This window comes from Ambystoma mexicanum, chromosome 12 (assembly GCF_040938575.1).
Source record: "Ambystoma mexicanum isolate Mex_15411 chromosome 12, UKY_AmexF1_1, whole genome shotgun sequence".
Classification (NCBI taxonomy): Eukaryota; Metazoa; Chordata; class Amphibia; order Caudata; family Ambystomatidae; genus Ambystoma; species Ambystoma mexicanum.
Window position 1 is genome coordinate 92,151,186 of NC_090936.1, and position 25,507 is coordinate 92,176,692.

Here is a 25,507-nt window from a genome sequence, read left to right on the forward strand (position 1 = left end):
TCCACCTACTGCCTTCTGTGGTTCTTTCCGTGGTGTAGAACGCAAGAATCACCATTGGAGCTATCCTGCACCAGACTCTGTACAAGTTGTATGCCATCCAGCATTTCTGTACTTCTTACTGGACTTCAACTACAGCCATTCTCAAGACTTTAAGAAAGACTTTTTACAACTTGGCTTTTTCCCCATTAGGGCTGCCACGGGGAGCGCACTTTGTGTTGGTGCTATTTCACAGTCCAACAAAAGTGGCGAGCTCCCGGAATAGACCCTACCTCTTCAAGAAGAAGGGATCCCAAGAAGAAGAGACTTCACTTCTGACCGATTCCGAGATCTCCTCCAGTGACAGTGAAGGCGAGACCCAGGTGAGACCTACAATTGATGACACTGTGTCTAGTAAGATTGTTGTTTTTGTACTCCCTTGTTCCCCTTCCTTGCCTTGTCGCGCTCTGAAACACATGTGTATGAGCGTGATACAAATAAAATATCAATATCAATAAAACCCGGGCCGAGGAATTAACATGAACGTCTGAGAATTGTAAGGGTGTCGAATTAGGAGACTGACACACAGCTGGCATGCTTTTGCCGTAGATTTTTATTGGTGAGAAAATAAAAGAGAAAACCCTGTGTGACCCTAGTTCGAAGAGGAGTTTCTCTGACTCATCTAAATACTAAGGAATCTGTCAGGATGTCAGTCTAAAGCAAAGAGTCCATCATACTGTGTGCAAAACCTATTTCCAAACCTTACAATGGGCACAAGAGAATGCCATCCTTCTACGGGATGACAGCCAAACATTCACCTCTGGGTGGTGCAATGAAATGTTCTTCTCAAAGGAAACAAATCAACAAGTCTCAAAAAGGTACCATGGATTGAGGTTCCAGTACGGCACATTGAACAAAATGTCTTGAATCTTCACAGTGTTGGGGGATCACTCCCTCCCCTTGGCCTTTCTCAGGCTTCTCAGTTGTTTTCAAATTGCCTGGAAATGTGTCTTACTTTTCCTGGTCGTTATCAGATTCTTCTCAATACCAAGAAAACTGCCCCCTACTCTTGGCTGCTTTAACAATGTTCACAAACACCAGGGATTATGTGTCCCTTTCCCTGGCCTTTCAGAAGCTCTTATGCCAAAAGACAGGAATCCTTTCCCTTGGCCCCTTTCACACTGTTCACAAACTGCAGGGAATGTCTCCCTTCCCATTGGCTTCCCGGTAACTATCCTGCCAGGTATTCTTTTTTGTCGGGTCCCAGACCCCTTTGATATTTGTTTCCTTTCTCGCGCTCATGGCCTAGGCAGCTCTGGTGTCACAGCTCGCCCGGGACTGCCACAAAGAAGATTACTCTGGATGCCACTCCTTTTTGAATGCAGGTCCAAGACCTGTGCCCCACTGCGGTATGGTCCCTAAGGGTTTCCAGCAAACCTCCTGGTCTCCCAATCCTCCTCTGGTTGCTCACTGGTCTCCCCCGGCTGCTTCTGCATCTCTCACCCCGTTCGGATATCTCCTCCTGTGTCGGAGCTCTGAAGCGGCTCCGCAGTGGCTCCCTAATTTTTGGGCGCCGCGTCCCAGGCGGACCACGCTCTCCAGTGCTCTAGACAATCTGGCGCTTCGTCCTCCTCCTTCCAGACACGGGCTGACCAAGGTGGAGCTCTCTGGAATGTCTCTGCCTATGGCTAAGCGTTTTCTCTGTGTTTGAATTTCTCTCTTCTATTTCTACAGTGCCTTGGCCAATAGGAAGTTTGTAAAGGCTAGACTTCTTATTATGGTTTATAGAGGTGCTCTTAATGCATCTGCACTTCTTCCTCGTTCCAGTACTGATCTTGAGGACTCCCATTGAGTCAGTTGGTCTCTTTCTTGTTTCAGTACATAAGGGATATAGGTCCCTTGAGGAGCCCACACTCTTCCCTAATCCCAGTACTCCCTACCTTACTGGTTTTAAGGAAACAGACAGGAACACTAGGGATGGTGTTGTAGGGGGTTGGGGAGGAAGGTGGGTTAAGGTAACGTGGGCCATGGGGATAGCGCGTTCTCCCCAGGTCGTCACTAATCCCAGAGGGGGGACTCTCCCCATGAGATCCACCCACCAAGTAGCACCCCCAGGGGGACTATCGGGTAGTGACCTCACCTCCCTGGTCTCATGGGGAGGAATTTGTCACAGAGTTGAAAGGTGGCTGGGCCAAGAGGGGCAATTGAAAACATGGGCCTGTGTAACATGGCCCCTAAGGAAAAAAAGACCCATTGGGGATGGGCAGGATGCAGTAAAGAAGAAAAACCCAGGTATATAACACCTGTAATCGTAAACTCGGATGAAGGGTCTTCGGATGAGGTCAGGCGGTGGTGGACTGAGTAACCAAGCAGAAGCACAAATTACTTACACCTGGTAATGTTCTTTTCTACTGGATTTTCCTCCCACGGATTGCTCATCTTAGATATTTATTCTCCTACTTTGCAGCTCTCTGAAACATTTTCCCAGCAGGGGTCGTTGTGCGTGCCGGGGTCGATATCCGTTGAATCATTGCCTCAGTGACAGGACGTGATGTCGATGTGGGTACATATAGTGCGCTAAGCACAGCGTGACCTCAGTTGTAATTATTTTCCCATTGCACAGACGTGTTAGGGATTTGAGACAAAAATGATTATCAGCCTTAAAGGAGAGTCATTGTATAACTACATTAGAGAGCTCTGTGAGCAGGGGCTAGGCTGTGAGGGCAATGAGGAATCCATAAAAAATATAATTCTCGGTGTAAACTTCATTGGTTGAAGAAATAGTCAAGTGTGGTCGAAGGAATCACATAGAACAGCATGGAATGCATGCCTGGGTTGGACATCTTTCTAAAGTTCCATAAGCATGGAATGCATGCCTGGGTTGGCCATCTTTCTTAAGTTACATAAATCTGTATCTAGTGAAAATCTCACTTTGGAAAATGTAGCCAAGGGGCAACATTTACTTAAATGACTACAATCAAGCACTTCTTCAAATATCCCAGAACCTGAGCTTAAAATAGTAAATAATACCAGTCCTAGAATATATGGTGAAAGCTTTTTAAGAGTCAATGAAAATGAAAGCCACCTCCCTCAGGACATTTTCCCTGGGGGAATTTCACACACAACCCAAGAATGGGGCATCAGGGAAAGCACAATGCAGTATTCACTGAAAACAAATCACATTTCTAGCAATCCTGAGAAGAACCAATTACTTACCAATTGTAACGTTCTTTCGCCTGGATGTTCCTCCCACGTATTCCTCATCTTATGATATTCATATCTCGCCAGCTTTGCTGCCTTGGAAATGAAATTCTCGGCAGAGGGCACTGTGCATGCACGAGGTCGTGGCGTCGATGTCCCTCGACGGTCTCCGTACCGCGTCAACGTCACCATCAGTATAAGTAGCTTATGCCGCGCCCGCTGGCTTCAGTTCAGTTTTTTTGAGGAAATATTCGATGAACACCCATGCGTGCCTCATGCCTGAAAACTCTTCGTGAGAGAGAAGTGTAAATAACGCAAATTGTACTGCGGGGTAGGATGGGAGGGGCAATGAGGAATACGTGGGAGGAACATCCAGTCGAAAAAACATTACAAGTAACTTGTTATTCGAATGGATTGTGTCCTTGCACGTATTCCTCAATTTATGATAGACTCCCATAGCAGTGGAAATGTATGGAGGTGGGAGTACTAATTATTTTATCATGGACAGAATGTAGTACCGCCTTAGCAAATAATCCTTAATGGGAAGAAGAGCCATCTAAGCAGTAATGCTTAATGAAAGTATGCATTGATGCCAAGTTGCGGCTGAACCAATATCTGCTACAGGGACTCCCCTCTTCAGAGCCGCAGAAGTAGCCATACCCCTTGTGGAATGGGTTCGAAGCCCATCTGGCGGGTCCTTTCCGGCCAATCTGTAGCACTCCATTATAGCCAAAATGATCCAGCAGATATGGTCTGTTTTGTCAATTTAAGGCCAGTATAACCCACAAAAAGTTGGTCATTCTGACGTAATTTTGACATTCTCAATATATAAAAACTGATAGCCCTTTTTGGGCCCAGTCTATTGAACCTCTCCTCTTTGCCCAAATGAGGAGGAGGGTAGAACGTTGGTAATATGATTTTTTGTAACAAGTGATGTTAGGAATGATTTGTTAATTGTAGGTAATTTTCCATCCATGTGGCAACCCCTAAACATTTTGCTGTTGTTTTCACCCTGATCTAGACTTTGCCAGAGAAGCGCAGCCTTCCGCCGCACTCCTCTGGGCTTTCGCTCCATTCTTACGGGGAAACTGACATGCCCTTAAGACAGTCAGTACCGGGAAACGTTGTTTTCTGTAGTTTCTTTCTCATGTTGCAGCTTTCACGCAACATGGCACAAGAGTGCACCGTAACTTACATTACCGCGCTCTTGGGTCACTAGTCATTCTACAGGCCCTAGTAACTCTCGATGGATTTATAACGAACTGTGCAAATATGTCACAGACGGGACTGGTGGCAGCGATCGTTTCTTTGTGTTTTTGAACTCCCCTTTGCCCTGTTAAGCACGCTTCTTGCGTTTGGCCAAAATGTTACACTTCAGGCTTCCCCGCGGGCATCCTTGCAGAATACAACTTTTTTACAGGCTCCTCTATGGTCCAGGTACAAGGGTACAAGCTACCATGGCGTCTGTACAAACGTCGACACACTACAGGTCACCTGACACGTCTTGTACGTGGAAGACTTACAGCAAGCCACGTCCCTTTTACCACTATAAAACCACCATCTTCCAAGGGGCTCGTTGCTGCTAATTAGCGCTACCAGCTACACGCGGTTTTGTCTGTTTCCTCTTCGTGTCTCCCTACACGAACCCTTATCTGAACTCCTGGTTTTGACCTTTTGCCTGACTTTTGGATTGCCTCGTCTCCTACTTTATTCCTGTTGTGCTCGACTGGTTGTTGGACTCGGAACGCTACTGGATACGGCTCTCTTCTGTGTCTTGCGGTTTTTTCCTGGTTGCCGATCTGCACATCAATTTGCTGTCTATTATCCGGATCATCTCAACAGTTACTCAACTATTCTCCTGTGCTCAGGTACATACCTATTGTCTTCCATGGATATTGTCTTCTGTTGGATTCTGGGACATTGAGTGACTTTCCTGTGAGATTGCTCTTAAGTGCATATGAACGCCCTCCTGAACTGCACCAACCCGGCACTAGTGCGTCCCTCGTGCCGTTCGGGGTTACTTACCTGTACTAACTTCCCTGTTTGTTATTTTCTCCTGTCGTTGTCTTCAGTATCCTGGACTCCTCTTACTCCATTATCTTTATTCAGGTCAGTTGTTATCAATTCTATAGCTATAGTGGGAACCGATACTGATTTAGTTAAATTTCACTCATTTGTGTTATTCTTTGTAGATCATCCCGGGGAAACTCAACTCCACTCCAATATCTATCTAGGTAGTTGTCCAATCATTTCAACTGTTCTAATCACTTGTATAATATCAACACTGTCTAATATCTTGGTATTCTTTTGCAGCATTGGTATTGGCGGTGTGTGTTCTCCCCGCTCTTGTACTCAATTGACATTTCTGTCTGTTCTAACTGAAACAGCAGAGAGGTACATTGTGGAAAAGAGCCCCTCTTTGAGGAAGCCTGAGTCTTGTACTCAGGGGAGCTGGGATGGAAGGCTGAATTCGGAATCTTATACGACCAACATCTCCAAGGTCATTTTCTCTGCATCTTCGGCCTATTCGGAGTGGTGAGTATCACAAAATGGGTGGCTCGGCTTCCAAAATGGCAATGCCACAAGGTTCTTTGTCCTTTCCGCTGACCGTCTTGCCCCTTCACCTTCCCCAGGTGGAGCCGACCCAGGGCCATCCTTATTTAGGCATGTACTTTCTCGCGAAACACAGATGCTTTCGCGGGCTTCTGCATGCCTTGTGTGTGCCTCCAGGATGTGGGCTGGGATGTCTGGTCCCAATACACATCCTGGGTGCCAGAGATTCTAGTGTGTCTTGAATGCCTGGGACCACCGTGGTCCGTGATAGGTCCACGTATGGTGTGAGTGTTTTGTGAGCAGATCTCCCATTGGGTCCTCTCCGTTTTGGCGTGAAGGGAACTCTGAATAAGAGGAGGCTGGAAACACCACTACCATGTCGATCTCCTGAGTTTTCACGAATGACGGATACAGGAGCCAAGTATCCTGCAACTAAGAGGCTGAACCGAGGAATCGCTGGTGACCCGCTGAAGGACTGCTCCTCTGCACTGCTGTCGCCCTCTGAAACCATTCTGCCTCTGATCGAACGAGAAGGCCTGTACTGGTACTTCGACCTTTTGGAATAGTGGGAACAACTATTCTCGGCATCTTCATCATCTCCTACACGTAAGCCTTCGGAAGCGTCTCTGGGCCATCCAGTGGACTGACCAGCTTACCCAGGAATCTTGCTCTGTAACCGCCGTCAGGTTGCTGCTGTATTCCGAGTCCTTGACACTCTCACACGATTCGTACACTTGGCATTCCCAGGTCTGAAGTGAGAAGTGTACATTGGGCTGAAATACACACATCCGCTTTGTTGCCCTGCTGTGGTAACAATCTGTGCGGGTTCACTGCATTTGGGACATCCTCAACTCTAACTTCTGCTGCCACGGAATCTACATGACGCCGAGACGTCCCCTGCTCGTATCTGAACCTGCCGGCACTGAAACTGACGCGGAGAAGCCTGGGTCTGCCTGCATCGGGGACCGGTGAGTAGCAACGCTAGGAACTGGTCGCCCTCCTGCAGTAGCCTGCAGCTTTTCCTCGCTGTGTTAAACAGCACACCTTTTTCGCACTCACGCTCTGTTTCTGCCCACAAGTGGAGGCCGCGCTTGAGTAGCGGAGATCTGTTTGCCCTCCTTTGTTCACCGCTCTGAACTGCCTGATTTCCGTGAAGAGACTCCCCTTGGGCCATTGGCACCAGCGTGTGCAGGTACTTTTGAGCACAAGGCTCCACTCTTCATAGGGCTCGGACTTTCTTCTAGTTAGGTGGCCTTTGAAGGCAAACTGGGTCTAACGATTACATGCACTGCCCGTTTTCCCCCCCATCTAGGTGGTCTGCATATTTCGTGCTTCGAACTCTTTAGACCCTTCGGTAATTGTATATATACTGTATTTGATTGTGATGTGTTGGTTTACTTGAGTTTTCGCGTGATTCTTTACTATGGTCAATGTTACAAAAGCCTTGTAATAAATGTGTCTATATTTTTAATATAACACCTGCTTGGAGTAATTTGTAAGCGTCCTTGCTTTGTGTGCTCATTGCGGGCTTTCAGTCACCCTCACCCCTCTTGAGACCTAGTCTTGACCGCCGCGATCGCTACCTTGATTGGCCTGGCTTGTCCAGAGGTTACCCTGTTCCAACCTCTGCCCCTCCAGGACAGAGTTCAGAAATCCATCTTAACAAGTGAAAGTCAGAAACTACTTTTGGTAAGAAAGAAGGTTTAACCTTAAGTACTGTACTTGTAAAAAATAGTGTATAGAGGTTTGCATGAGAGAGCCTGCAACTCACTAACCCTGCGGGCTGAGGTTAAGGCCACAAGAAGGACCATTTTAAATGTTAAAAGCCTCAAGGGACAGGAATGCAGAGGCTCAAAAGGTATACAAGTTAGAAACTTAAGTACAACAATTAAATCCCAAGTCAGGACATGAAAAGGAACTGGAGGGTACATATTAGTGAGCCCTTTCAGGAATTGGATGATCAATGGAATTTTGAAGTAGGAAACCTCTTCTGAGGAGCGCTTGAAAATGGACAGCGCAGCCAAATATCCTTTATTTGTTCCAATCTGAAGCCCCAGATTGGCTAAATGCAGCAGGAAAGAAAGCACCATAGGGGTGCCACATTCAAAAGGGTCCAAGTTCTTATCCCTGAACCAGTTACTGAATTTATTCCAACAACATTGTTACAGAAACTTAGTTGCTGGCCTTCTGGCCGAAAGCAAAATCTCCATTACATCATCCGCGAGGTCCCAATCCTTATAGCTCAACCTCTCAGAAACCATGCGTGAAGGTTGAATGTCTTGATCTCTGGATGGAGAACTCAACCTTCCTCTTGCGAGAGAAGATCCTCTCTTTGTGGAAGACGTATTGGAGGGCAGATGGACATGTCCAGAAGTTCTGGGTACCACGTCCTCCTGGCCGAATCTGGGGCAATTAGGATCATGGTTTTTCTGAACTTTCTCAACCTCCTGATTACGTGAGGAATCACGGGGACTGGAGGAAACGCATACAGAAGTGGGAATTCCCAGTCCACTACGAATGCGTCTCCTAGAGCTCCTCTTGGGGGGAATTCTCTTGAGCAGTACTGATCGCACTTTCGGCTGACCGAGGTCGCGAACAGATCTACCTGAGGGGTTCCCCAAAGGGTGAAGATCTCTTGAAGGACTTCCTGAGCTAGTTCCCACTCGTGGGATACTGTGCTCCGCCTGCTCAGAGCGTCCGGCGCTATGTTCTGCTCTTCGGCTAGGTGAACTGCCGACAGAGAGATTCCTTCTTGTATTGGCCAGAACCAGAGCTGCATTGCCATGCTGCACAGTGGTAGTGACCCTACGCCTCCTCTCTTGTTGAGGTAGTACATGGCCACTGTGTTGTCCGTCATTATCAGGACATTCTTTCCCCGTACAGAGGGCAGGAAAGCCTTCAGCGGTAGTCTGATTGCCCTCAGCTCCAAAAGGTTGATGTGTAGTTTGGACTCCGATGGAGACCAACGACCGCTAATTGTCAGATCGGTGGTGTCGGCTCCCCACCCCGTGAGTGAGGCATCCATCACTACTGTTATCTCCGGCAATGGTTGCCAAAAAGATTCTCCTTTGAGGATATTGTTGTTGCAAGCCTACCATAGTAGATCCTGAGCAACTGTGCTCGGGACTTGCAGAAGATCCGACATACTCCCCGAGTATTGGGACCACTGAGTTCTGAGGGCCCATTGAAGACATCTCATCCTCAGTCAAGCCTCTGGCACCAGAAACATGCAGGACGCCATGAGGCCGAGCAACCTCAGAAAATCGTAGGCAGGTGGACACTGGGCATTCTGGAATGGTGTTACCATCTGCAGAATGTGGAGAGCTCTCACCTCGGGAGGCGAGGTTTTGGCCGAGGAAGTATCCAGGACGGCTCCAATAAACTGGAGACTTTGGAATGGTATCATATGGGACTTCTTGTAATTGAGGGAGAAGCCCAGCTTGTGTAGGGAGTGGCAGGTGATTGCAAGATAGATGTTCCTGAGCTTGTTCGGGGGAAGGAGCTTGTATCAACCAATAGTCCAGTTAGGGTAGACATGAATCCCCCCTCTCCTGAGATCCGTTGTAACAATTGCCATCAGCTTGGTGGAAACCCACGGGGCGGAGGTCAGCCCGAATGGCAGAACACGAAACTGATAGTGAGAGCCACCCACCGCGAACCTCAGGTACTTTATGTGCTTGAGATGGATTGGCACATGAAAGTATGCATCCTGAAGGTCCAATGATACCAACCAGTCTCAGAGTTGGAGAGCCTGAAGGATCTGAGAAAGGATTACTCTCTTGAACTTGTCCTTCCTGAGGAACTTGTTGAAGTTTCATAAGTCCAAGATGGGTCTCGGTCCTCCATCCTTCTTTGGGAAGAAAAGTAAGGGGAGTACCAACCCTTGTTCCTCACAGCCACAGGTACATGTTCTATTGCACCTTTCTCTAGCAGGGTTAAAATGTCCTGCACAAGGAGCGGATCTGGAATTTTGGAGTTGGCTCCCGATGGATGGTCCTGAGGCCATTTTATGAAGGGAAGTCAGTAACCTGGCACTACTGTTTCTAGAGCCCACGCATCTGAAGAAATGCCCCACCATTCGTTCAGATGCTGAGAGATTCTGCCTCCCACCGGGGTCTTGTGTGGTAAGGTCTCAGAGAGATTTGGAGGCGGCTGCAGGAGTGGCTGAGGGCAAAGATGCCACTGCTGAGGATGATTTAGCACCTCTTCCTCGTCCACTACGAGGCACATTTCTTTTACCTTTCTGTGTGGCCTGTCCTCTTCCTCTCCCAAACGACGAGCAGTATCGAACAGAACTACCTCTCCAGGAAGATGAGCCCGAATAAGGTTTTAGAGGCTGTTGCATAGAGGCGATAAGTGACTTAGCTGCCGCCTTGGAGGTCTGCAGTTTTTCTAAGCTCTCATCAGCTTTACTGCCGAACAGCCTTGAGCCGTCGAAAGGGATGTTGAGTACCCTGGCCAGCACGTCTGGTGCAAACAGGCTTGGATTGGCCGGGCTGAAATCGTCACTGGGGAGTGGGGGCGAGTTTCTGGCCACGCCTGGGCCGGTTTGGAAAACATTTATTGCATTTTATTTTCTTCCATTTTTTTTAAAAAAGCCTTTCATCCTTCTTAGGTCGATAAATGAGTACCAACACAGGTTGGGTGATATTGTATGCATATTTGTTCTATAAAAAAGAGCTTAAGCATAAATACTACACAATAACATAGTATCATTTGGCCTTGGACATATGCTTGCTTTCACAGTAATTTGGTAATGTGGGCCTATACACAAAGATATTAATGATACATATGGTGATCCATTCTTGTATGAAATATATATCACTTTACCGTGATATTGTAACCATATTTTTGTAGTGTACGTAGGAAGAATGCCATTTGATGCCTTTCCTGTTTTGTCAAGGGGTGAAAGGTTGTGTTTCATCGCTTCCCAGGATGTCACTTTAGGGCAGGGTCAAATGACATCACTTCCGGTGATGTCATCAGAGGTCAAGGGTCATGAAACCAGGGGTGGGCCACTTTTTTGAGGCAAGGGGTGGGCCACTTTTTTTTGGGTGACAGGGCCCATTTCTTGTCCCAGTCCGACCCTGTGCAAACCCTGACTTGCTCAACTACGCAAATCTGCGCAGTACTGTGCTTGCAGCCATTGATCTGCTGATGCTATCAACAGTATCCAATCCAAATTGGAGACATTCCCCCATATCCTCCTTACCATCTTTCACAATATTCAGAAAGCCTTCCCTTTCTTCACCTTCTGGAATATTTTCAGCTGCCGCTTTTACGCAATCCCACAGGGTATGGGTAAACCTGGCCAGGCTACAGGTAACATTTGCTGATTTTCGGGCAATACTGCCCGAGGAAAATACCTTGCGGGCCCAAGCGTCCACCTTTTTATCCTCTCTGTCTGGGGGGATAGATGGATAAGCTGACTGTCTTGTGGAGGTAGCAGCTTCTACCACTAGACTTTCTGGTGTAGGGTGTTTACTCAGAAAATCAGGGTCACTGCCTGATGGCCTATATTGTTTTGGAAAGTCTGATTTAGGTAAAGGTGTATACCTTTTTTCCTGTTCAGGAATTTGTCTTGAGGGAATCGAAGGATTCCTCGAAATCGTCGATGATGACATCGATAAAGTAGCCGATTTCTCTTTTTACTTCGGCGTCAAGGTAGTCGGCGCCGATGGCGTTGATGAACTTGTCGAGTGCTTTGACGATTTATGCTTTTTAGCCATTATCAGGGAATCACTCTAATCTTGAGGAGCCTTCAATGTTTTAACATCGGGTCGAGATCGTCGGGTTTCCTCCTTACTACTGGACTTGGCCGTAGTAGTTTCTGACTCTCCTGCGTCGTCCAAGGGAGCGACCGGGGTCTGGCTCTTTCGAGGTCTCTTTGAGTAGATCGGGCCACATTCTCAAAGACCTTCATCATTTGCTTTTTGAATTCTTTCCCATTTTCTTGGGGAATCCGACCTAGTCGGACATTTTACCAATTCGGTAGATGTGTCAGACGAAGAGGAGGGAGATCTGTGTCTCCTCTTTATCTTCTTTGAAGAAGAAGATGAAGAACGCCTCGATCTACTACGTGATCGGGATCTCTTTGAATGTTTGCGCCGATCCGAATCTCTCGATTCAACTGACTTTTTATGTTTTGAAGAGGCCTTTGACGAGGCCTTGGAAGCTTCCCGCCCCACCACCAGTTTACCTTTTCTCTCACAAAGAGCTTTCTCTGTCATCGACTGACAGGAGCCACAGTCGCCGATCCAATGTTTCGAACCCAGGCACCAAAGACAAACGCGGGGGGGGTCAGTGATCAACATTTTAGAGCCACAGTCAACACATTTTCTTAACCCTGTCTTAGGAGTTGAAGGGGTAGAAGAAGACGACATTTTCTTGAAGAAAATTCGAAGAGCGCATTTAACACGAGAGCGAAGCAATCGGAAAAATGGAACTGAAGCCAATGGGCACGGCACAAGCTACTTATACTGATGGTGACTTTAACGCGGTGCGGAGACCGTCGAGGGACATCGATGCTACAACCTCGTGCACAGCGCCCTCTGCCGAGAATTATTTTTCCGAAGCTGGCGAGATACAAATATCATAAAATGAGGAATACGTGGGAGGACACAATCCATTAGAAATATATTTTAAGAAACCAGACCTTATGCACACATACTTTTGTTGGTCTATATGTACTTCTTTTGAGTGTAGATATTGGGAATGCTTGTGCAGGAAGGTTAGTAGAGGGTTCGGTAGGAAATGTAGACAATCCATCTGATGAGTCCAGGCCATGTCTGGGTGGGTGTCCTCCAGGTGAGGTGCTTGTGAGGAGGACAGAGCTAAGAGGGGAAAGAAAGAAGTTCACATACAGAGTAGTCAATGATGTAGATTGACCATAGTGTAGGAAATCCAGACGTGGTAGAGTGCAGGCGGGGTCTATAGAAGCAAATCCCCATGCTTGTAGTTCAAGGTGCAACATCTGGAAGCACTTTATGTTAATTTACATTGGGCACTGTGCACAGTAGAACCCTAATGGAATTGGGCAACAGTATGACTCACAGCAGATCAATGTTACCCAGGGTACCTGACTGTGGCACAATTATTATTTGGGCACCAGGTAGAAAAGCACAATGTGAACTAATCACAAATCACAATAGGATTGTGTTCACATGAGTTCCAGATGGCAATTGATGGGGATCCATAGGTACTTAAATTGTTGAAAATCCAGGACTTTACTGTTTTCCACAAGGTTAAAAAAAACCTTTGGATTATGTGAATTTCATTTGGAAGTGACTTCCAAAATTCAGCCAAGATGTTAGAGAAAGCAGATAGTTTGTGTTTCTTTCTAAGGTATTGTTGAGTTTTCAGGAGCAAGGCGTTGCTGGCACTCAGTGTTCTACATGGTTGATGTGGGATGATCCTTCCTTGGTTGAATTCCTTTTCACAGATGTGCAAAGCTCTCTGGGTTATGCAGACTGCTTTGAAATGGGTTCTTTTTTGACTGACAGTCAGTGTAATATTCTTCCATCTGTTGAGCTTGGGCAGTAATCTTGCTGCTATGTTTTGGATGCGTTGACATTTCTTAGTAACATAATCTGGAATGCCAAGATATACTCTATTGACAAATTCAATTCTTGAATTACTGAAGCAATATTACAGTAGGATTCCAGTGCAGGAAGACAAGGAAGGTTATTATCCATACTTGGCACCATTGCTATACTTTTTCACAGCTGCATGCACGCTTTTTGCATATTCTTGACACAGTATGGCAGTTGGGCATTAAGAGCAGCTGTGTTTTCATCCAAACTGCAAGAGGCATGTGTTTCCTCTCATCCTCCAGGCAAGAGTATTCCAGAGCCTGGGGCTGTTACTTTGAATCTGCATTCATCTCCTCCATTCCTTTATAGGTGGGGTGAAAGTGTTTGCCTTGTTAGTAAATCATCCCTACAGAGTTGCAGAGACTATATCACCAACTTTTCATATTACCATGGGAAAGGGTAAAGATCAGAGAGTGTACTTATGGTGAGTGTGGAGCAACGGATCCAGAGATTTCGTCCCCTCTATCCAAAAGGGTGCCATCCCGTTGGGACTAGGGAGGTGGGCCCACTAAGCTACACATTCTCCTAGATCACAGGGAAAGCGGGATTCCATTGGGGTGAACCCCCTTGGAGGACAGGTCGATCAGGAAGACAATGCCAATATTGGCTATTTGTGGTGTGAATGACCCCAAAACACTGTAAGAATGTCGTACTTGGCTTGGCTTCTGGCCTGTCGCTGTTATCCTCACAGAATGAATGGGTTGCTTCCTCTTATTTCAGAGTTGGATGTAAAACGGGGGGTCTCATTGACATGAGGAAATTTGAGAGAGCGACCTGGAAGAAGGTTTGCCAGCCTTCAGAGCCAAGGCACAGAGGAGGGTCCGTCCCTCTGGGAAGAGGAGTCAGGGAGACATCCTACACAGTGGCATGGAGCACTGGGCAGCAAGAAAGCCCAAGGAGCACTGCTCCTGCTGAGCTGTGGTCAACCAGCATTCCTGGAAGCTACCAGAAAGAACCAAAGCCCATGCAGCGCTGCATAGACCAGAAGAGAAGAAGGAGCCATGCTGCCGTCGACCCAGACAACAAACCAGATATGCAGGATGCTCGCAAAAAGGGGTGGAGGGCAGACCGACCAGGAAAGATCCCAAGTTGGGGTGAAAGGGCAGAAGACGTAGGAGTGTCCACACTGGCACGCTGTTCGAAGGTGGGACAAGAAAGCAAACACCCCAAAATGGGATTGAAGTCCCAAAAGCCCAGGTGGGGCTGAACCGCAACACAGACCGAACTAGGGCAATTTTAAGTATTCACGAAGCAGGGGAGAGAGCCTTAAGAAGGAAGGTCAGCCAGAGAAGAGGCGAACGTCTGAATATACCACCCATCGGAAAGATAAACGCGATACAAAAATGGAAGAGTCCACAAGAGTGAGAGGAAGAGAAAATATCCTAAGTTGGGCAGAGAAACATTTGAACCTATGAGGGCATAAAGAATACAAGACCCCGAGGAAGGGGCTGGAACCAAAGCGGATCCGGATCAAGCCAGGAGTGGCCCTGCCATCTAAGACACTTTGAAAGGACTTGCTTAAGACTTTAAGAGAACCACATGCCCAACGGCCTGGAGGGATTTGCTTCTACGCTGAAATTGTAATAAGGGCAACAGCTCTTAAACCACCACCTAACAAGGAGTTAGGAAGCTAAAGTGTGGGTTAGAAGTGAGCCAAGCTGGGCGAGAAGCCATTACCCTTTTCTTTATGTTTTATAGTGGTAGGTTAAGATCAGGGTAGATATGTTTCTGAATGGAGGACTACAATAATTTGGACACCGTCTGACATCCACCCTTCCAAACCCTTTTCTTTCTTTTAGCATAGGGAACAGAGGGATACAGTTAGAGTGGAGAGTTTTCTGTGTAAATAAAAGTTTCTAGCTAAACTATTTGGCCCTCATTACAAGTCAGGCGTTAAGGGTTTAACGCCTGATTCACACTTTAACGCCTGCTTTTTGCAGGCGTTAAAGTCCAAGGCGCTAAGCGACCTTGGTGCTAATTACGGCACCGTAATTTACGGTGCTGTAATTAGTGCCTTCCCCATCCCCATTATGCTCTATGGGGCAAAAATGGGAATGGGGAAGGGCAAATGGTGAATGGGGAATTACCGCCCCACTCACCTTGGAATGGGCCGGTAATTCCGCCATCCACCATGGCGGAATCCGGCATGGACCATGGTGCTAATAGCACCATGGTCCACCGCCTGACTTGTAATGAGGGCCAATGAGTTGTCCATCTCCTGCTTCTGGCTTATCACATTGGGCATACTCATCAGCTGAAATAAAACCCGAAAAATGAAGCAAGAACATTTCTGGGCTGGCTAACTGTCAAACATGGTTTCCCCTTGACAGCTTTAGTACACTAGTGCATGCCCAATTGGCCATGCAAAACTGGGGCATTTGGTTTCCCAGGCTTGCATGGCCCATTGGGGATGCAGGTTGGGGTATTGCAGGGCTGAATGTGCATAGAGGGAGCTCCTGCACCTTCCCCACATCCAGAAATCCAAGGGCATTGAGCTGGACCCACTCCAGCTCCACCACACATGTGAAGGAATCAGGAAGCTCTGCCTCCTTATTGGTTCCCGTTCATACTCTTTGTCAGAGGCTGAGTGGAGTCTGGGCGAGGAAAACAAATGTATGTGGGTATGCATGAATGTGTGGATGCAAGGGTTGTGTCTGTAAGTGGGCATATGCATTAATGTGTGTATGATGTTTGGGTATGTGTTTGTGTGTGAATGACAGAATGTATTGCGTATTGGTCAACAGGTGAAAGAGGATGTGTAATGGTATAGGGGTGAGATGGATAAATTACTTACTGTAATGCTCGTTCTATGGATTCTTCTCCCGCAGATTCTTACTCATCTCGACCATCAATCCCTCTTGACTCGACTGTCAATCGTCGGCTCCGGACGGGTCGCCGGCCGCCATATATAGTATGTCACTACGCCCCCGTACCTCAGTTCCTCACCTTTTTACCCCCAAGCTCAGCAGCCACAGACAAATGATCCAAAGGATTCGGGCTGAAACAGCCCCCAAAACTCTTTTTTTTTAACGAATTGGCTTTACTGAAAGTCATTGACTGACAGCATTCTAAAAGTAAGACATCAACTCGGCCTAACACATAACTATTCATAATCTCGCCCCAGTAGACAAGGACAACTAAATATGGACTGCAGAGAACTTTCATAGCAGGTCGGGATGGGAAGGTGATGAGGAATCTGCGGGCGAAGAATCCACGGAAAGAACATTACTGGTAAGTATTTTCACCTTCAATGGATTGCGTTGTCCAGCAGATTCCTCATCAGATAGACTCCCAAAGCAGTACAGAGTGCGGAGGCAGGATGGAAGCCTGTAGACAAGGAAGCTCTGCAACACCGCTCTCCCAAATCACGCGTCTGAACCACATTCTACATCCAGGCAGTAATGCTTGGGGAATGTGTGGAGTGATGACATTGTCGCTGCTCGACAAATTTCCCTTACCGGAATACCCCTCTGCTATGCAGATGATGCTGCCATACCCCTCGTGGAATGTGCCCTGATGCCTTGTGGCAGATCTTTGCTTGCTCTCTGATAACATTCTGCAATGCAGAGAGTCCAACGAAAGATTGTCAGTTTTCACACAGCCAGGCCCTTTCTGGATAAATAGAAAGCCACAAATAGTTGGTCATCGTGCCTGAATTCGGAAGTTCTAGCTATATGAAAACTGAGAGCCCTCTTCGGGTCCAGTATATGTAGCCTCTCCTCATCTTTAGAAGGGCGCGGAGGCGGATAAAAGACTGGCAAGTCAATGTTCTGGGACACGTGAAATTCAGAGACTACCTTAGGTAGGAATTTAGGATGCACTTTAAGTGAGGCTTTCTCCTTGAAAAATCGAAGAAAGGGAGGCTTGCAAGATAGTGCTTGCAATTCACTCACACAGAAATTTGTTTGCAGGGTAAGTAGCCTGATCGAGCATGAATGCAGAGGCTCAATCGGAGCCGCCATCAAAAATGGCAAAACTAAGTTTAGGTTCCAGTCTGGAACCACAAATGGGTACGCAGAAATCTATTCATAGCGCCCTTCAGGAATTTGGTAATTACCAGAATCTTAAAGAAGCATCCTTGACCCAGAGACCTCTTAAACAAAGACAAAGCTACCAAGTAGCCTTTGACTGTACCGATCTGAAGGCCTGCCGAGGCCAGTGGCAAAAAGAACTCCATCACTAAAGTGGTGGGGCAAGCGATAGGGTCTATCCTGCGTTCCCTGCACCACCCGTCAAATCTTCTCCATCTGCACGCGTACAAAGATCTTGTAGATGGGCTGCCTGCAGCCAGTAGCACCTCATGCACCTCTTCTGAGAGGTCCCAGTCATCAGGTATCCTCTCAAAAGCCACGCGTGTAGGTTGAGGGATTCAGGGTTTGTAAGAAGCACCCGACCTTCCAACTGAGATAGGAGGTCTGTCCGTCGAGGCGATCGAAGAAGTGGGCAGCTGGTCAAGTCCAGGAGTTTCTAGTACTATGTTATCCTTGCACAATCTGGGCGATGTAGGTCATGGCTGTTCGAAACCTCCTCAACGTCCTGAGAACCCACAGAATGACAGGTATCAGTGAGAAGGCATAATGGCGGTCAATGACCCACTCCACCAAGAATACGTCCCCTAGTACACATTTTTTTGGGAATTCTCTCGAGCAAAATTGTTTGCACTTCGTGTTGAACTTTGTGTCAAACAGATCCACTACCAGAGTACTCAACTGCGCGAAGAGCCCCCGCGAACTTCGTGGCACACCTCCCACTCATGTGAGACTATGCTCTGCTTGCTCAGAGTGTCCGGCAGCCATTCTCTGTTCCTGCCAGATTTACAGATGAAGTAGAGATCTGGTTCTATAGCAACCAGAACCACTGTTGCAGCGCCTCCTTGTACATGGGCCAGGACTGAAAACCCCCTTGTTTGTTGAGGTAGTGCATAGCCACTGTGTTGTCCATCAGAGCAAGAACGTGGTTCTCCTTGAGGGAGGGCACAAAGGCCATCAGGGCTAACCTGATCGCCTGCAACTCCAGCCTGCTGATATGCCATTGGCATTCTATTGGTGACCAAAGGCCGCTCACCTGCAGGTCCCTTCAGTGAGTGCCCCAACCCTTCAAGGACGCATCCGTGACCACCTGGCCCTGGAGCCAAGTATGCCACAAGGGTTCAGCCATGCTCATGTTTTCTCTGCTGGGCCACCAAAATAGGTTGTTGGACACCAATGTCGGCACTTTTTCTTCGTGGAATCTGACGGCCGTGAGCTCTTGGGGGTAAGCTTTGTTTTTGGGGTCTGTATGGCTTCCCTTTCTGCTTCAATTGTTTTTCTCTGTGCATTGTGCTTTGCCGGCATGGGCCTGCCTCTCGCCCCTCCCACTGCCCGCCCTTACTGGGACTGATTGGTCCATGCCTCGAGCGCATGGCCAGAAGGAGTTGTGGAAAACTCAGAAGTATTTATGTTGCCCACAGGCTTCCATTGCCAATTTTTCCGTGGAACCCAAGGGCCGTGAGCTCTCTGGGGTAAGCTTTGCTAATGGTCAAAAATGTGATCTGTAAAAGATTCATAGGCGGATGGTGAGGATCAATAGGGTGATCTGTAGAAGGTAAATGATGGTTAATGGCAGTGTTCAGTAAGGTGATCCGTAAAAAAGAGCCATAGGCTAATGGTGATGTCCAGTAAAGTGACTGAAACAAAAAAGTTCTAGAATCTTTAGGAAAACACCTGTGCACTGATAGATCACTGAACAACCTTAAAACAATTCGACAACTTCAGTGTACTGAAGCAAAATACATATGATGCAGAGGGTTTGGCACTGACCTGGTATTCGTTGTGTCCAATGCAAAGGTCTTGGCTTCTCTCTTGCCTGACCCGTTGAAGTAAAGAGATTTCCCATCATTTACTGTTCCACAGCCTGTGCCGACCTGGCCTCCAGTTATTTTACTCCAGAGAGGACTCAGCTTCCCCTCAAACCTGTCGAACATCTCGCTTGGATTGGGTACAGCTGAGACACAAGTTCCATATTCAGCTTTGTAAGAAAGACATATAGTAATATTTAGGTAAACAGCTTAGCTTCATCTTCCCAAACATATTGAAACCATACACAAACCATGTTAATATCCTTTCAATATGCATGTGGTCTACAATGACATATATGAAAATATGCACATGTGGCTGCTTGGATGTGGTGAAACAGTAGTACCTTTCCTGAAATATGGACAGTGTAATCAAAGCTACCAAACAGGAGACAAATGAAAATGTTTTCCCTTGTTTGTTGGAGCCATGTGCAAGTGTGCAAAACGTGCTTCTCGATGCCAGTTTCTTGCGATAATTATATCATTTTAGCCATCTGCTATCACTGCTGAGTAGGATGCAAAATAGGGAAACATAAATGGAGTATTTTTGGATGAACGTAGAACCTTTAGGGTCATGATTGTGAACTTGGACAATTGGCGACACATATGGGAGGCTATTAAGCATCAGCAGGTGTGCTCATTTGTATGGTTCAATCAGGTGTGCATCTAGGTCGAAGATAAAAAAAACAGTTCTAAATATTCTTTTTTTGCTGCAGTGTATCCTGTAAGTGGTAGTGTATGACGAAATGATTAGATCTAAAGTAAGTAAGGGATAAGTAGTGGGTAAACCGCCTGTTCGTCCCTCACACTACTACAAACCAACCAAGATTACAGTGATAAAGGTGTAAAAGACACAGCCTGATGGGTGTATCTCCTTTGCCTTAGGCGAGCGGTGGCCGAGGGCCGACTGTATCTTCAGGATAATGTTTCCAAAATAAAAGAATGCCCAATCAATGTTCTATCGATATAGGGAATTTAATAAAACAATGAATGGAATTGACTAATAAAAAACAATAAAGACCCACACATGTAAGAGAAACACAGACAATGTAAACTTGACAAGACAGGGCACTCTAGTTTAATCAGCATGGATTTTCAGACAAGAAGACTTCAACAGCAATGTCAATGTACCTGGATATGTTGAAAAGGGCAAAAAAGAGAGGGTTAAAAGTCACTATTATCTCTTAGATGTACTAGTGCCTCTTCAAAATACCTCGAGCCAGGCATCTAGGTGTTTTTACTATGATCGAGACGATGTGGAGATGTTCGAATTCTGTGATCCATGAGAGTCAGCGTTAAGTCAGTTTGATGTGCAGATGAAACAGGGACCAAGCAGCTGTTGGACTTCTGGGTTGTCAGAGGCCCAATCACAGTGGACAGGTGAGTCCTCTGTTATGCACTTCAAGTCAGGAAGTGGTCAGGTCCCTACATGCGGTCTTTCACCTCCAGTGAGCGGGATGCATGTTCCAGCCATCTGCCTTCAACACTAAGGCAGAGCACTTTGGAACAGACTGTATTCTCAACAAAGATCCAGCGAATCCCTGTTGTCTTGAGCTTCCCATCTTTATGAAGGCCAAATGTCACAGATGATTGGTCCAAACATGCCTTCTGCCAGTTGTCCAATCTATGCTATTTGTAACAAGTGTTCTTTGCATTCTGATGTCATACGCAGAGTGCCCTGGCTGCAGGAAATATGGAGGCTAGGAAGTTGTAGAGAGCCGCAGCAGAAACCAAGATGGTGGAACTCCTCTCTCAGCCTACCTCGCTTGCTTTTGCTATTCTAATTCCACCCCCTTCCCACCCATGTGGGCTGGCTTCAAAGGGACTCCAGTGGTCAGATCCCTGGTCCTAATATGGCTGTGTTATGATATATGATATGGCATTTATTATTATTATTAGTTTTATATTTATATAGCGCCAACTGCCCGCAGGCATCGGGGCGCTTACAATAAGATATATACAAAGCTCAGGAAGGAGCACAAAGAGGAGACGGGACGAAAGACATAATTATACCAGATAACTGATTCAGAGTGGCCTAGACAGGGGTTTACTTAAATAACTCTGTTTTGAGTTTTTTGCGAAATACCAGAAGATTGGACTCCAATCTAAGGTACTTTGGCAATTTGATCCAATTGGAGGCTGCTCGGTTAGGGAAAGCTCTGCCCAGTCCGAGTTCTTTCTTGAATTTCAAGGGTGTTATGAGTCCGTTAGCTTCTGATCTTAGTGCCCTACGTGGATGGTAAAACATAAGTTTGGACTTCAAGTAGGCAGGTGCCTTGCCATATAAGCACTTATGAGTAATGCACATAGCCTTGAATTGAATACGTTCCTCTATTCTCATCCAGTGAAGGTCTCGTCTGGCTTCACTTATATGTTCACTTCTTGCTTTCTTTTTGACCATTCTGATCGCGTTGTTCTGTACCAGTTGGAATTTTCGGATGTTTTGCTTACAAGCTCCTGCCAGGAGAGCATTACCATAGTCTAGGCGTGACATGACGGTCGCTCTTGCTATTGTGGCGCAGTTTTTCTCACTCAATAGTGGTCTTATGGCTTTGAGTAACCGGATGTAATAGTTACAATTTTTACTGACATACGCGCCGATACACAAGTGTTTTAAGGCGCCATTGTTTATGCCATTGCTGCCTCCTGTGAAGCACCAGCTCCTAGGGGACTTCATGTGAGAGTTCCTCTGTGCTGAGAGAAGGGTGTTGGTTTTCCTTTGGGGCATCAAAGCAGGCAGCTTCCTGGCCATTGTCACAGATAGCAGTTGTGGAAACATCCAGGCCAGGAGGCTAATACACACCAGCCCTGTCACAGCTGAAGTCATGCTCACAAACGTGACACTAGTATGATAACGAATTCTGTGGCTGCATAATTGGGTGACCCTAATATCCACAATGTCACAGCCAGACATGGTTTATATTTACAGTTTAATGTGTCACCAAGCTGACTAGGATATAATAATTTGAATCAAAGGTGCAGACAACTAATAAGGCACCTTTGGGTTCCAGTAGCTGTCAGGAATGCATATGTGACCTTTGAACCTACCCCTGCTGCACAGCTTAGCTGGTGCTGTCAGTTTCATAGACTGGTACAGCAAAGGTATGCTGATTAGCAGATCTCCCTTTCAGAAACAGTATTACCCACATAATTTGAATACTAAAAATAAAAAAAATAAGGCTTTTATCCCCTCACAGAGGGCAATCTGTCACAGAACGCCACAAAAGGAAGCATGGAAATAACACATTTGAAAAATTTAGCTAATAACAGCAAAGTTTGTTTCGGCCAAGCAGGTCAGGGTAGATGAAAAAGGCAGCTTGGTTTGGACAAAACGATTCACTGGCTTGTCAAGAGCGGTGGCATACACAGATAGTTATGTGAGTAGGCCTCATTACGAGTATGGAGGTAGCCATGCCGCATGGCTACCCCCATACCGGGTCCCGCAAAAGGGGATTTACCGGGCCATTCCGACCTTGGAGGGCCCCGTATATCCCTTTCGCGGGACCCGGATCCGGTACATCCCCATTCCCATTTGAGCCCCGATAGATGACGGGCCCGTGTTAGCATCCTGGTCTGCTAGCGGGTCCCGCTAAGGACGCCTGGTCTGACCAGGCGTCCCAGAGCGAGACCTGCTGCAGACCACATAATAGGGCAGCCCGGAATGAATGGTGCCGTTCCCTTACCGCCACTGTTCATTCTGTGGCCGCCTAGGTTGTAATGAGGCCCCGTGTGTCTATGCACCAATTTAAATGGCAAAAAGACGTATAACAAAAGGTGAACATTCCTTGCCACGAGATGTCTGTCACTACATATTTTCATTCTTCAACACATGGGATTCCAAGGCAGAAGCCAGGCAAACCAAGGCAGTAACTTTTCAAGATTGGAATTTTATTTTAAAGCAGTCTACCTTAATTCACAGTATTTTGTTTTCCATTGTGTAACTGTTGAATTTGAAATGTGCTGACAGAAAGCCAAGGAAGGCCACCATTGCTGTTCTACAGAGTTTGCCATTGGCTTTAAGGTACTTCAAGAGACTTGGAAATCCCTAATACAATTGGGCATAATGCTTACAAAACTGGTCTCCATCTTTTGAAAAGGGACCGCTAAGATTCCACAAAACTTGACCCGCAGATTATGATACTAAACTAAGTAAATCAGGCAACTCATGCTCTGTGTGGGTCCATGGTTTCTAAGGACAGTGCATCCGTTTGGTTCTTTGGGGGTATTTAAAGATGGCAGGCCACCTGGCACTTCCTTACCTGTATATCCCAGGTCACAGAAACAGACTCCCGACACACAGTCTCCATGGCCACTGCAGGAACTGGCACAAGGCTCAGAGATGTATACCCCATCTAGGCCAAACGTGGGTGTATTCTTTTGAGAGCTGCTCTCCTGGATCCAGCGAAATCTGGTCTTACTGTGAAAACAAAAAGAGGTTGAAAATTCTTAAAGAAGTGATAATACTCAACTTCACTAGTACATCCAAAAAGTGGACAATCTCTTTTACATCTGAAACTGAGCCTTCAGCAGTTCCCCCCGCTATGCTTAATCTTTAAATATACATGTGCATTACATTTCTCCCTTATTTTTGCCTTTCTAGTTTTAGCATTTTAAAATTCATATCACCACACTTGTTTGTAAATGGCGAGAAAAACCCCTTGTTACCCTTCCCAGCCTTTCCCCAGCAGAGACACAAGCAATGGTTCTGCTATTTACATTACAAATATTATAACCCTAAGCACTTTTGAACTAGAATGAATTGAGTACTTTTGATGGTAAGAAATTAACCCACTTCAAGTGAGCCAAAATCATGCACTGTTTCTTTAATCTATGTAACAACGCAAGGAATAGATTATTTCATGTTTCACTGTCTGTGCGTAGCGTGCTGGTACACTTGGCCAGCATCAATTAGAACTCATCTTGCAGCAAGGCATGTTTGTCCTATAATCTATGCTTGCTGTCTATTTGTGGGGTATTTGTTGACCATTTTAGTCCTGAAGAAGAGCTGCACACATTCACAAAACACCAAAACATTGCTGACTATTTATATTGCCATTTGGCCATGAGGAGGATGTCCCAAGACAGGGGACAGGGAATCAGACCATTGCAGTGGAGCTTTGGTCTTGTTAATTTTCAATGTTGGCAGATTCTTCTGCCCCACGGTATGTCCAATACCCAAGATGTACTCTGACTAAGTGCTCATCTTACTTTTTCACTGATATCACAATAACTCTTGGAAGCTTTTTGTACTGGAGCATAAATTAGAATCTTATTGTAATTTGTGTTGTCAAATGGAAGGACTTGCTAATTCATTTTATTACTGATTTTTAGGAATCTATACAGAAGAGATAATTCGTCAAACATATGAACATCAATGGAATTAAAACAAATTGTTAAGCATGTATTTATTTCCTCAAACATTCTGTAGAACTAGTAGCTAGCCTGGACCATCTAACAATTCGATCTACTTTGACAATTAGGACTATGTCCCCATGCAAAAGGACAGCAACATAGGGATTCCATACCCAAGGATAATGGGTTGCACCGGCTTGATACACCCACCGAAACCACCTAGATTTCCACCCTGAAAGGAAACCACAGTTTGTTTGGGTGGACAGTAAATATTTCCCTCATATTAAGACATATGTTGGACAAAACAGAGTTTTTTTCTCTCTCTCAGTTGGTGTATTTCAGCGGTTACTATAATGGACAGTCAATCACTTTTAAAGATCGCACCAAGGATCGCTAACTTCTCTTGGGTTTGAACACGTTGCCTCTTTTCAAAAAGGAGGTCGTTTGAAATGTTCACATTAGAGGCGGGGCAGTCTGTCAACTTTGCATACCCTTTAAAATCTAGCATAACATGGCACAAAATCTCTTATTACAATGGCCGTTTAATGTGATGCAAAGTGGTCTTGTGCAGCACAACTTCTGACTTTGCGGTGGCCTGTTGGCATATGGGAGTTGGTATGGCTCTATAACACCTGTCATTCTTTTATGCCTGAAAAGCATCAAAGAGGAAAATACGGTATCCGGTCATTCCAACGAATGAAAAAGTTTTGAATGGCAAACCTTCACATTTTTTTGTCAAAATGCCATTCCAGTGAATGACCATTTTGTTGAAAAAAAATTGATGGTGCCATCGACATGTAATGGTAAGAATTAATGCAGGGCTGAGGCCAGGGTTAGGGTTTGGATTTGGGCTTGGGTTAGTTTAGGGGTTAAATTAGGGTTAGGGTTGGGCTACGGTTAGAGTTCAGGCTAGGGTTAGTTTAAGTGTTAAAATAGGGTTAGTTTAGGGGTTAAATTAGGGTTAGGGTTGGAGCTAGGGTTAGGGCTAGTTTAAGTGTTA

The 25,507-nt window shown here is 46.2% G+C and overlaps 1 protein-coding gene across 2 annotated transcripts in view; it reads right to left on the bottom strand.

The window, feature by feature from the left end:
* Window positions 1-25,507, bottom strand: part of RELN (reelin) — a 2,335,047-nt gene that overhangs the window by 359,501 nt on the left and 1,950,039 nt on the right. For both annotated transcript variants that reach the window (XM_069628072.1, XM_069628071.1), the window contains exons 29-30: window positions 23,415-23,572; window positions 19,121-19,328 (exon numbers count right to left, since the gene is read on the bottom strand). In XM_069628072.1, coding sequence (XP_069484173.1) covers window positions 19,121-19,328; window positions 23,415-23,572 — 366 coding nt within the window. The remainder of the gene's footprint in view (window positions 1-19,120; window positions 19,329-23,414; window positions 23,573-25,507) is intronic.